This window comes from Mus caroli, chromosome 13 (assembly GCF_900094665.2).
Source record: "Mus caroli chromosome 13, CAROLI_EIJ_v1.1, whole genome shotgun sequence".
NCBI classification, from domain to species: Eukaryota; Metazoa; Chordata; class Mammalia; order Rodentia; family Muridae; genus Mus; species Mus caroli.
The window spans coordinates 5,247,856-5,261,621 of NC_034582.1; the positions used below are offsets into that span (position 1 = coordinate 5,247,856).

At 41.2% G+C, this 13,766-nt stretch overlaps 1 protein-coding gene across 1 annotated transcript in view; it reads left to right on the top strand.

The window, feature by feature from the left end:
- The window catches only part of Adarb2 (adenosine deaminase RNA specific B2 (inactive)), a 540,557-nt gene that overhangs the window by 452,076 nt on the left and 74,715 nt on the right, over positions 1 to 13,766 (top strand). Inside the window, exon 4 of the mRNA XM_021180400.1 lies at positions 2,026 to 2,140. Coding sequence (XP_021036059.1) covers positions 2,026 to 2,140 — 115 coding nt within the window. The remainder of the gene's footprint in view (positions 1 to 2,025; positions 2,141 to 13,766) is intronic.

Here is a 13,766-nt window from a genome sequence, read left to right on the forward strand (position 1 = left end):
AGCTGGCGAGTGTCAGCCGACCCTGCGCCCTAGCTGCCCCGGTGCTTTTCTGACCGGAAGAGGCTTGTGGCCCTATGTAGGCCGGATTTCACTGCCCACACTTTATCAATGAAGACTTGGGAGGGGAAATGCCCGGTTATTCTCGTGGGCAGGATTGTTTCCTGAGGCAGTCCTGGTTGCACATGAACGCACTTTATTGCATATAAATGAAATCTTCAGTCTGTCATTTATCTCTTAGATAACATATAAGTTATATCTTTTATATAACAGATGTCTACAGCATCAGTTTGTCTGCCCAATATCAAAATGTACATGATAGAAGCATTAACATCCAATTCACTGAAAAGGAAAGCTGGTTCGATATTTGATATTTTGATTTGGTTGCAAAAAGACTTTGTTAATACCTGCAAAGACCAGGGACAATAATGATAAGAATAACAGCATCATTATTGAGCCCTTTCCAAATGTGAGGCACTGTGCTAAGCATCTAAGAAGTGACAATTCATTTAATCATTCCCAAAACACGGTCAGAGGAAAATTAAAGAGGATGACCTTGCAAATTGGTTAAAAGGGGCTCGGGGGTTTTAGATGACTTATCCCAGCTCAGAGGCTGTAGAATTGGGATTCTAAGCAGGTTTCTCTGCTGCAAGGCCTGTGACAATCACACCATGCAAGCTTCCCTAGTAAGAAGACAGAGAGTTCCGCAGTTAGAACACAAGGACCTTAAGGAGGAGTGGCCACAGTGTCATACTATATAGGCTTTGTTACTTACGATGCAAGTGCTGCTTTAACAGAATTGTGAATTGGCCTTAAGATAAGTTCACTGAAAGCCAAGTTAACTTGGTGTGTGTGCATTGGGGGAAGCCCCGCCCAGCACCACAGCCACTTGATGGACATACTATGTATATATATATATATATATATATGTATGTGCTTATGTGTATGGATATACATGTACATGTGTGTATAAATGTGTACATGCATGCATGTGTACAGTATTCATTGTGTCTTGTGAGTGCATGTATATTTATGTGTACATGTGTGTGCATGTGTATGCTATGTGCTCTACATGCTGTGTGCATACTTGTGTCCATGTCATCATCTGTCTGAAGGCAAGAGAAGAGGCTGTGACACAAACTGTAGTGATCAGTTCTCCAGAAGAGTCCCCAGACATGCTTTGGCTACTTGAACACTGGTCTCTGATTCTAAAACAGCAGTTCTCAACCCCTGGGATCACATATCAAATATCTGGTATATCAGATATTTATACGACGATTTCATAACAGTAGCAAGTTACAGTTATAAAGTAGCAATGCAAATAATTTTAATGACTGGGGTCACCACAACACAAGGAACTGTATTAAAGGGTCACAGCATTAGGAAGGTTGAGAAACACAGTCTAAAAAAATTAAAATAAAAAAAGCAGTGTAGCAATGATACCCCTCCCCTCCCCNCCCTCCCCTCCCTCCCCTCGATCCCCTCCCTCCCCTCCCCTATTCTCCCCTCCCCTGTCAAGTTTACCTGAATGCTTCCTCTGAGATTGCTGCTATGCAGGCCGAGGACAAGAAGGAACTGCATGTTTTCATGTAAAGGCTCCCTGCTCAGTAAAGGGTACAGGGTAGACATCGGCTCAGACACAGGGCAGGAAACTGCTCCGTCATGAGCCAGGGGTTTGCTTAGACATGGGTCAGGGACCTGCTCAGACACAGGCCAGGCACCTAGTCAAAGTTCAGACACAGGGCAGGATCTTTGTCAGATTTGAGGTAGGACCTGACCCAATACAGAGCAAGGACACAGCTGGACTTGTCATTATTGTTTTCTAGAACATAAGGCAATGCTAGGGTTAATTCCTGACGACCAACTCCTTCTTAATGTCATGGATCAGAGAGAAACAGGTAGCAGGCAAGAGCTGGCTCATCTGGAGGATGTCATGAGGCAGAGCCTTGAGAGTGAGGTACAATAGCCAGCTGTGAGGTGTTCCTTCTGTCCAGCGCATCAAAGAGCACTGATGCTTGTGTCTTACAGGATTTTGCAGACTCTGTGTCCCAGCTGGTCACACAGAAGTTCCGTGAACTGACAGTCGGCCTGACATCTGTGTATGCCCGCCACAAAACACTGGCAGGAATCGTCATGACCAAAGGTAACCACCTCTCTCTTTTTCTGTGGGAATTTGTATCCCCCACAGAGAGAAATGTTAATATTACTCGGGTACTAGGAGTCAAAGGATGCTTCATATCATGTGAAGACAACGTAGAGAACCAAGTGGTCACTGCTCTAGTAGCAAAAAAATTTCACTGGCAAAATTGTGAAAATTTTTGATATTTCTCTCGATTTATATAAACTCCAAAAGGTGTTATGCATGCCCCAATTTCAAGAACGATGCTGGTATTTGTAAAAGCTGGAAGGAATCACAGGCCAGGCTACCCACATAAGTCACTTGAAGCTGATAAGTTAGGAGGTGCTTGCTTCTCTGTCACCTCTCATGTGCTTAAGACTAGTGACTGATGATATCACTTATGCAGAATGAGTATGCCACATGAGTCCTTGTATCCAGAGCAGAAAGGTGGAAGCAGCTTGTACCAAAGAAGTCAGGTGTGGAGGTGGACTGTCCAAGGGATGCTGGCTCTCAAAGTGTCTTCTCATGCCAAAGGATATCAGTGGGCCCTTTTTGGTGTTACACTCTTCACATTCATTCCCACCAGTAGAAGGCTGTGAGAAAAGACTGGAGGAGACACAAAGGGGCATGAGAGGACACAAAGAAACAGAGAGGACACAATAGGGAAAAAACAGACATAAGAAACAGCAAGTACATATGGGGATCCAGTCAAATGCAATGCACAACAGACACAGAGAAACACAAGGAACAGGAAAAGAAACAAAGGGATATGGAGAACACAAGACACAGAGAGATACAATGAGATACTAGATTTCATATATTTCAAAGGGACACAATGTATCAAAAGGATAGAATGAGAGACCAGAGTACATTTCAAAGTATCTGCCCCCTCAATGTCTTAGATTCTTCTTGCTGGGGTATAAACTATTAAGTGAAAGTCTTCCTTCTTATCCAGACTCTTGTCATTTCAATCTCCTCTCAGAGAGGAATTCTGTTCTAGAAAACAATAATGACAAGAAGAGGCAGGAAACAGTCAATCCTGATAGGAGGTCACTGCTATTGTATGCTGGGGGGGGGGGTAGAAAATGATGACTAGGTTTGAACAATTCAATTTCTGAAAGTTTCTAATTACTAATAAACTAATCAACTGGCTGGGTGATTTGACCATTTTTATCCCCAAAGTAGGGAATAATTATCATAAAAAGTGTTTGTTAGCAATGAAAAGTTCATACTCACATGTAACTTTGCATAGATAGGCAACTCCCAGGACTGAAAAACACCATCTATCCAGTGCTCCAAATTATTTACACTTATTTTTTTTTTTTTTTTACAAAATGAGTTCCATAGTCTCCTTATCACTCTAGACACCCAGGAATCACTACAATATTCAGGAACAATGAAGCAGAAAAACAAAGGCTCAGGCCCCACTGTAGACCTGGTACTGAGTGCATGATTCCGCCCTTCCAATTCCCACATCTTAGCAAAGTGGAAATCACAATGCCTCCTCACAGTGTAATTCATAAGATAAAGTGCATCAAACGCTTTGAAAGGTGAAAATCACTTTATAAACACAATATCCTGCTCTAAAGTGAAGCAATTCCCTTCTTTCAATAATCCCATTATATGTGGTGTCGTGAATCAGCCGAAACACTGTGAAGGCTGCCTCTGCTCCTTTCACACACTGGATGGCATCTGTCCCTAAAAAAACAGGAAATGTCCTCAATCCAGGGTTGAATCAACCTTTGTCACAATCATCTCCATTGGGTACAGTCTCGTACCTACCCATCCACTCATCCTCTTTGCTCTCACCACCAATCTGCTGAAAAGACTCAACCTCCCACTTGAACTTTAATGGCTTATTGAGGGAACCAAGATGAATCCAGCTCCATCTACAGCTAGGTCTGTGTCTCAAGTCAGGCGGCTTGGCCTCTCTGGGACTTAGTTGTCTCATTCATAAAAAATAATACCAATGTAAGTAATACCTACCTAAAATGGTTACAGTGAAGCTTAAATGTATATAGTGTGATATGTTTGGATGGAGTAGGGGCTTGCTGGTTAGGTTGTACTATCAACTTGACACAACCTAGGCTTAGCTGCTTTGATTGAGTTTTTTGAGAAGTTAATACAATATCTTTTATCACATTCTTTTTCTCTCCAAACTCCTCCCAGATCCTCCCTACCCACCCAACTTTATGTTTCTTCATGCTCTCTTGCTCTCTTTCTCTCTCAAGAAAAAGTCACATGCATGCATGCGCACAAGTACAAGCACACGCGCGTGCGTGCACACATACACACAAACATGGAGTGTGAATTGTCTTGGCCAAGAGACTTAATGTAGCATTATCTAGATCAGGTCATCCTGTGAGATTATCTGTGGGAGACTATCTTGATTTTTAATCAATATATGAAAATCCAGACCATTGTGGGTGGCACCATTCTCTACACAGGGGCTCCTGAACAGTATGAGACAAGAAATTTAGGTGACAACAAGCAGGTATGGAAATAGTCCCTCCCACATTTATGTCTCTCTACTCTTCACTGTGAATGAGATGTGACTGGCTGTTTGAGTTCCTGCCTTGACTTCCCCTCAATGATAGACTGTAACATGGAATTGCAAGCTGAACAAACCAGTTCTTCCCTAAACTGCTGATTGCTACAATACTTTATCACAGCAGAAGGAATGAAACTAGAACTGAGTCCTAATCTATAGTAACCATGTATAATGTTCAAAAGTAGTCCTGCTTTCTTAATGCACAAGTTATTAGCTGAGTGCTAACCATATAAGGTTCTAGAGAAACAGCAAAAAATAAAATTGACCAAGTGCCTGCTGTTGTGAATCTGATATTCACCTGGAAAATGTGTCATTTTAAAGCACACCATTAAAGCTAATACAAAACAATCCTAAGTATATCAGACAGAGTCTCAGAGCACACATACGAAACATAGGCAATTGTTTTTAAAGAATGTGAAGTGATTCATGGGTTTCTGTCACAGGGTCCAGTACAATTCAGCAGGAAAAGTAAGACAGACAGACAGACAGACAGACAGACAACAGACATTTCTCTTTTCTCCTGTGCAACACGTGTCCAAGTCCAAAAGTCTATATGAGTAACTTGGATTTCAATAATTCCCAGCTCTGCATGTCTTTCTACATTCGTAGAAAACTCAAAAATTGCAATTTTTCAAAGCTATTCTGAGACTTTGTGTGGAAAGCAGTCATGTTTTACAAGGGCTTATGAAAAGATAATGCTTCAGTTGCCAGCAAGCACACTATTTTCTACACAGGTGATTTATTTATTTATGTGAGCTAAATTCATTATGTACAAGAGAGTCTTTACAAGGTAAGGCTTTATAACAAGTCATCTGTGAGCCTTTGGGTATCAATTGCTGGAATTTGCTTTCCTATTATAAAGGGAATAGTTAATAAACTTTGATTTAGAAAAGATTACAAAGAAATACGCAATGTAATGAATAGAAATATTTGTAAATATTCATTTACCTAAATTCGATGTGCCATGTAGTCTTAATTTCAGTTCAGTTACTCAAACAAATGCCTAAGGAATTCTAAGAGATAGCGGTGTGTATGCTATACCAATTACAATGCAAAAAAATAAACTGACTCTGAAATAAGCTTCATTCAGTTTTTTCTATTTGTAGAAGGAATATTAAATTTTTAGCCATTATGAGAAATACTACTGGGAAAATATATACTTAGGAACAGACTTTTAAATTTTTTTATCTGATTAACCCAATCATATGATAAAAATTCAAATACAAAAGAACTTAGGAATAAAAACTAATGTCCACAATTTCATTCTTCACTTTCTACCCAGTAGAAATTGTTTTATTAATTCTTTAAAATTTTCTACATGCACAGAACGTGTTTTGGTCATATTCATCCATAACTCCTCCCCGGTCTTCCAACTTCATGCCCATATTTTATGTATCCCACTAAGTCCAACATGTGCTACAAGTATAGTCAACCCACCAAGCCACACCCTCAAAGAACATTAACCCTCCCTCTCCCAGAAGTCATCAATTCCTCCCAAAAGTCAATATCTGCTCAGATGGGATGGGGACTCATGAGCACCTCCCCTACTACAAGCCGGAATGCTCTCTGGCTTGATTTATGCAGGTCTTGTGCAAGACACCACAGTTACCATGAGTTCACAGGTACAAGCGCCTTGTCATGTCAGAAGTCCAAGACCACATGGGTTCTACATTTTTATATCTACAATTCTAGATAACATTAAGTCATGCTCTTGCAATCTATAGTCACTCATGTGTGATTTTTTTTTGAAGTTGTAATTTCATGACATTACTAAATATGTGCTACTTTACTCAATTTGGATTGTACAGCTTCTTATTCTGGTAGTTCATCCTGGTAGCCACTTAGCCTTTTCCTTACTAGAAAAATTCTCTCTATTATAATTTTTAATAATATCATAGCTGATAATGCTTATATTCTAATTAACTCTTCGACATTTTGAGTACCACTAAGTGTTGGAAACCAACAATAACAAAAATATATCTAGACAGTTGTAAGCAGAATCATCACAGACCCAGGCTGGAACCTTGAATTACATTTCATTCTCTACAGACACGATTCTCCCAAGGTCGAGCATCTATCTTGTCATGGTCACATAGACTCACTTCTGTCCCTAGCTCAGACTCATGTCGCTTGTTTAAATCATATTCACGGCTATACCTTCTTATGTAGATTTTCAAGTTGTATATCATTTTCTTAGTGTCTCAATTTTTTTCTTTTTTAAAAATTTTATTTAAAAAGGGAAGTGAAAAACAATAAACATCTAATACATTTGCTAAGTCAGGTAGCCTGTAAGTCAGGATATCCACAGAGCCAACACTTCCTCCCCTGACTACACCCTTAACAGCGTGACCCCAAGGACCCTTCCAGTCTAAATCGCTGACTGTCTCCAGAACTGTCTTTTATCGTTGCTGCTTTTCTTTGTGGCAGGCCATCCTCAAGAGAAGAAAACCAGGGCTGGAGAGATAGCTGGGTGGTTAGAGCACGTGTTCAATCATCCCTAGTGCCAGCTCTAAGGGATCTGACAACCTCTGTGAAATCCTCAAGTGCAAGGCACACATATGCACATACGTACAGGCAAAACATTTAAACACATAAAATAAATACATTTCAATTTTTTAAAAGAGAAGACATTCTTTTAAGAAAATATGTATGGGAAAGCCAAGTGTGGTGATTCAAGCTTATAACCTCCATACTCTGGAGGCTGAGGCCAGAGGGAGTACTGTGAGTCTGAGGAAAGCCTGGGCTATACAGTGAGTTCTGTACTGGCCAGGACTGTGGGGAAAGATCTCTCTTAAGAGAAAAATGAGCATAGGAGAGCAAAGTGATTGAAGTCTGGACAGCATCTGCCAGCCAAGCAGCCAAGAGTATGGCTTCATGAAGCAAGTCTATTTACATAATAAAGTTAAGTAAATAAATAATAAAGTAAAATTTAAAAGTGATTATGGAAGGAGCAATCATTTATGCCCATTTAAGTCCTTCCTAAAAACCAGCCAGGCCTGGTAATTATAAAAACACCAATTAATTTAATAGTGAAAGATGTCTGAGTTGTTCCAAGTTCTAAAATACAGAACGTGTTTTGCCAGAACGTGCATTTGAATGAGCATGTGAGGTAGAGCAATCCTCCTGTGTTGTCTTCAGTGCCCTTCCAGCTTCCACAGAAATCACACTATGGTATCCAACCAGATAAAGCTGCTAGTCAAATGCCACTTTCTCATTTGTACTCGATAAATCATAACAATTCAGACACACCTGAAACTTTTCCCATCACAGAGCATGTGTGTACGCTCACCTGCCCAGGGGCCTAGCAGAATCCTAACATACGCCGTTTATTCCCCAAGTATTTGAAAACCTTTTCTTTTGCATTTTCCCCCATGGGTGAGTAGAAATCGCTTTGATCTGGAAGTTGAGCAGAGTAGTTTTGTTTACACCCAGCCAAGCATGAGGAAGAGCAGCTGAAACAAAGGGACTGGACGCAAAGCAACCACACGAGGCAGACGCTTCATACTAGCATGAAAGATCGTAAATTACCATCTCGATTTCTAGAAATTGATCCTAACAACTACTAAACACAACATGGACTTCAGGCACATTAAGATTCAGAGACGCAGACATCCTAAGGACCACTGATGGGTAATTGATTTTAAATCTTTGGTTGAAACTGTTTAGACTACAAAATGCAGGATAGATTTTACTACCCCTGTGGCTGACCCGTGTGTAGCTTGAATGCCAACCCATCACTTTAAAACAAAATCAGAGAAAAGCAATCCTGACTAGATAATTATTCCAGCCCAACCCTACTCATGGCTCATTAGGGATAAATGATTTAATTTGAAATAATTCACAAGGTGCCAATGAAAAACTCTCCAAGTTAAAGGTGGGGGCCATACGTCTAACCATGAGATGCACCCTCTGAAATGCTCCAATTTATTCCTTCCCAGTAAGGAAGGGTTTAGGAGGAAAACATGTTTTCTGTAAAAATGCAAAAGACGTCTGGAGATATGGCTCCTATGGTAAAGTGCTTACCTGTTAAGGCTAGGGACTTAAGTTTAGTACCCAGAACCCACATAAAAAAGCTGGGTATGGTGGGGTATATCTTATAATCCAGCACCAGGGAGGCAGAGACAGGAGGATGACTGGGGCTTGCTGGCCAACCAGCTTAGTCTATTTGACAAACTCCAGGCTAGTGAGAGACCTATCTCAAAACACAAGGTGGAGTGCACAATACCTAAGGAGCAGCAGCCAAGGATACCCTCTGGCCTGCACAGTACATGCACATGCGTGCACACAAAGCAGAAACACGTCTGCACTCTTGAACTCAGGTACTTCCACTAATGCTGCTCAAATACTTCTGTGCTTTTCTGACCACTGGGTCACAACTGAGCATACAATTTCAATTCTTCCTCCAATTGCCCAAACGCTTTCACTTAGTAAGAAAATCCAACACTGTAACTCAAGGCAAAACTAGAATCTCCAAAACCCTGGTCCTGTTTTTTGAATGAAAACATATCAAGGTTTGTTGATGAAAGAAAAAAAAAGACAAGATGCTAACATCCCTGTGTTGCCTAAGTGCTAGGCAGTGATTTCTGTGTTTAAAGTGCATTATCCTTAGTCAATAAGCAAATTTTTAAAAAAATATTTCTTCTTCCCAATTTTCTCTCTCTTTTCCCACTTTTGTTCGCGCGCGCGCACACGCGTGTGTGTGTGTGTGTGTGTGTGTGTGTGTGTGTGTGTGTGTGTGAGCGCGCACGCGCATTGGAACTGTGCAACTGGGTAAAGCTGCAGTCCTTTGAAATCCCTGTGAATTTTTCAGATATATGCACGTGGCATCAAGGTTCAAACTCCTTTCTTATCTAGTTGGCCCTATATTTCAATTTTCAATATTTTCTATCTATACTAAGTGAAATTTTTGAGAAGAGGTTGATGTAAACATTGGAGAAGGAGATGGCACTGTTCTAGGCAGCTCTGTAGAGATAGGAGGGTATTCACATGACAGCGTGCAAAGTAGCTTTCTGTCACTGTGGTAAGAGCCCAAGATCATCACATTAGAAACAGAAAGGTTGCCTTGGGCTCACAGTGCTACAAGTTCTAGGCTAAATCTCCTTGATCCAGGCACTTTTGTAACTGTGGTGAGTTAGCCCATTAAAGCAACAGTACCTGATAGAAAAAAGCCAGGGGCCAAAGGGAGAATGTGATCCCCAAATCCCTTTTATAGACATATCCTCAGTGTCTAGTCTTTCCCCTAGACTCCACTTCTAAACATGTTTACCATCATCACATGAGTCTTTAGGGATAGTGACTATCTAACGTGTAGCACACAGAAGAACAACACCCTGCCAGTTCTTTGCCCAGGGTCTTTACAATCAAGGCTACAACTGCGCTTAGCTTTAAAGTTATCTCAGTAATGGTCAACTACAGGAGGGAAGCAAGAAGACAAGGCCAGTAGAAAAAGAGAGGAGAGGAGAAAGGGAGTCATGGTGGCAGGCTGCTGGAGAGCAAGACAGTCTCAGGTCAGCAAACATCTACATTACTCAGCCAGCAATCGCTGAAAGGCATTTTAACTGGCCAAGCAGATTTGAACCAAAGGCAAGTCACACAGCTCTGTTGAGAAATAATGGGTGGTATTAGGACATCGAGGGAGGGGGCATAAGTCAGAAGAAGAACTTAGAGCCTGAACAGAGTTTTTCCCTTTGAGCTGTTTTGAATAGAATTCCATATTCATCTTCTGAAAAACAGAGCAAGAATGGAGCACAAAGAAAAAGAAAAACACAGAAGAACCAGAACAGGAATATCAAGTGGTTGCTTATGGACACAGCAAGCACTGCCACTTAAAATGTTTCCTCCGTGAATTATGTATGAGCTGCGGCTTTGTGCTCTCATTATTTCTGGGTTTAGCACCAATGAGGAGACCTTGTCAGTTATCTCCCATGCAGGAAAGAAAAGACTTCTCATCGATCAGACCAGGTGTCGCAGAGCCGCTTCTTTGATACAAAAGAATGAGTTACTAATGGGCCGGAGAGCATGCTCAGCCCAATCCAAACAGGGAGATAAATAGATTCTTCTATCTATTAATTGCAAAGGGTTCATTGGCATCCTACTTCCTTTTTAGAAATAGGAGGAGGATATTGAATACATTTGCTGAATAAAAAAATTACCATATTTATATCCAGTGAAACCCTTCATAATGTTGATGACTGGATACATAACTAATGACATCCGTATCTCTCTCTCTCTCTCTCTCTCTCTCTCTCTCTCTCTCTGTCTGTCTCTCTCTCTGTCTCTGTCTCTCTCTGTCTCTGTCTCTCTCTCTCTCTTTGTGTGTGTGTGTATGTGCATGTGTATATGTGTGTGAGCATGAATATGGGAACATATGCATGTATGTGTCTGTACGTCTGTACACATTTACCTGGAAGCCAGAATCTTAAATCTCTTAGTGCTTTCAGACCCAGTATTGAAAAATAAGTGCGCCATTATCTGTGGTAGGAAGTGTTGTAGAAAGGCAGTGGGAAAGAATATTGGGGGTGTAAGGGGTCAGCCATGTTGTTTTCATTCAAAGTCAAGTCTGCTGATTGAAAGATGATCGTGTTGCTCTGTCTGCACACTTCCCAAATCCATGTCCACCTCAGCCTTCCTTCCGAGGTGGTGTTGGCATACTATGCATACTTGTTAGGTTTTTTTTTGTTTTTTGTATTTTTAACAGTGCTTCAGAAGCTCCTTAATGAAAACAAACATAAGAAATTACTGAAAATAAAGGATTTCTTTCATCTCAAGCAAAACAAGGCCAGAACATGGATTTTCTGTACTTGAAAACTTAGCAAGAAGACAGGGCTAAGGTTCAGTTATACTTTAATATTAAGTCCATTGATATTATCAAAATGAATAAAAAGGAGAGACACTTAAGAGGCAAAAATGCATACATTCTTCATTACAAGCTAGCAAACTGAAGCAGGTATTTATAAAACATTAGTAACTATGTCACAATTTTCAGGCATTATATTAAGCATTTCTACTAAATGGTTTAAATAACTCACAAATGATGAGAAGCCACTCTAATGCTGCTATCTGGTGGAGCCAGGAAAACTGGAAAAGTAAAGAAAACTATGCAAAGTCATAGAGTAAGATGGTAGAAACAAATATCTGACTTGGACTATCTTTAGGAGTCTTAAGTCATGTCTAATGTTACTGCCCCTGCATAATCAATCCTGTTGACTTCTTTCATATGGTTCCTCAACACACTGCGCATATGTGACTATCTTTTTTTTTATTGTTAAATGTAGGAAGTCCTTTTTTTCCCATTTTTATTAGGTATTTACTTCATTTACATTTCAAATGCTATCCCAAAAGTCCCCTATACTCTCCCCACTCCCCTGCTCCCCTACCCACTCACTCCCACTTCTTGGCCCTGGTGTTTCCCCTGTACTGAGGCATATAAAGTTTGCAAGACCAAGGGGCCTCTCTTCCCAATGATGGCTGACAACAATATGTACTAACCAGTACCCCCAGAGCTTGTGTCTCTAGGTGCATATGTAGCAGAAGATGGCCTAGTCGGCCATCATTGGGAAAAGAGGCCCCTTGGTTTTACAAACTTTATATGCAAAAGTACTTGTTAGTTTTATTCTCATTTTGATACAACCTAGAGTCACTAGGAAGAGAAAACCTCAACTGAAGAATTGTCCCTATCAGATTGGCCTGTCACCATGAGGAATTGTCTTCACCGATGATTAATATGGGAGGCATCAACCAACTGTGAATAACACCATCCCTAGGCAGGTAGTCTTGGCCCTATAGGAGGACCAACAATGCAAACTAACCAGTACCCCCAGAGCTCCCTGGGAATAAACCACCAACCAAAGAAAACACATTGTGAGACTCATGTCTCTAGCTGCATATGTAGCAGAGGATGGCCTAGTCACTCATCAATGGGAGGAGAGGCCTTTGGTCCTGTGAAGGCTCTAGGCCCCAGTATAGGGGAATGCCAGGGCCAGGAAGTGGGGAGTGGGTGGGTTGGGGAGCAGTGGGAGGTAAGGAGGGGATAGGGAATTTTCAGAGAGGAAACTGGGAAGGGGGGTAACATTTGAAATGTAAATAAAGAAAATATCTAATTTTAAAAAGTAAAAAATTACTAAAATTACTAAAAATTACTAAAAAATGGAAAAGAAAGAAAGAAAGAAAGAAAGAAAGAAAGAAAGAAAGAAAGCAAGCTGAGGAAGAGCAGAGAGTAAGCCAATTAGCAGCATTTCTCCACCATTCTTGCCTCCACTCCCATCTTGAGTTTCATAGTGGATTGTGACTCGGAAGTATAAGCTGAGATAAACCTTTTCCTTCCCAGGTTTTGTACAGTTAGTTTCATCACAGCAACAGAAAGCAAACTGGAATGTCATGTTTGACTCACCGTAAATCACAGCCACATGCATGAAGCATTGCTGTGGGGACCAGTACATCTCTAACCAGGGCTGTGAAGCTAAGCGAAAGCTGAAGCTTCCTTCCACCATGGAAAGGTGGCTAGCAGGGTGGTCCCCAGGTTCACCTCCAAACTCACCTCTGCAGCATCAAGATTGGACAGTTCAGTTTTCTCTTAAAGTACCATGTTTACTACACAGCTGATCCCTTGCTCTCATCTCAGTGAACTGGCCTCTTCGAAGTTGTAGTGAGGATGGTGACAGGGCCTAAATTGATCACACATGGTCAACAAGTAATGACAGTTTCAGCATTGTTTCTAGACTCTGGTATGCACCTCTCTCCAAGCTGTGCTTTACGTGGACAGAGTAGGAGCTGTGAGCCTAGTCCCCACAATGCTCAACACACGCACTTCAGTGGCTGTTATCCATATAGCAGAAACAGTGCCTCATAGCTGCCACCTGAGGCCATCATATTCCCTATTGGGATCATATGTGAACCCCAAATCCTGGGTGTTTTAGAAGGAAAATGTAAGGCTGCTGTTAAAAATAGAAGAAGCAGTGGGGTGGTGGTGGTACACACCTCTAATCCAGCACTAGGGGAGCAGAGGCAGGCAAACCTCTGAGTTCGAGGCCAGCCTGGTCTACAGAGCAAGTTCCAGGACAGCCAGGGCTACACAGAGAAACCCTCTCTCTCTCTCTCTCT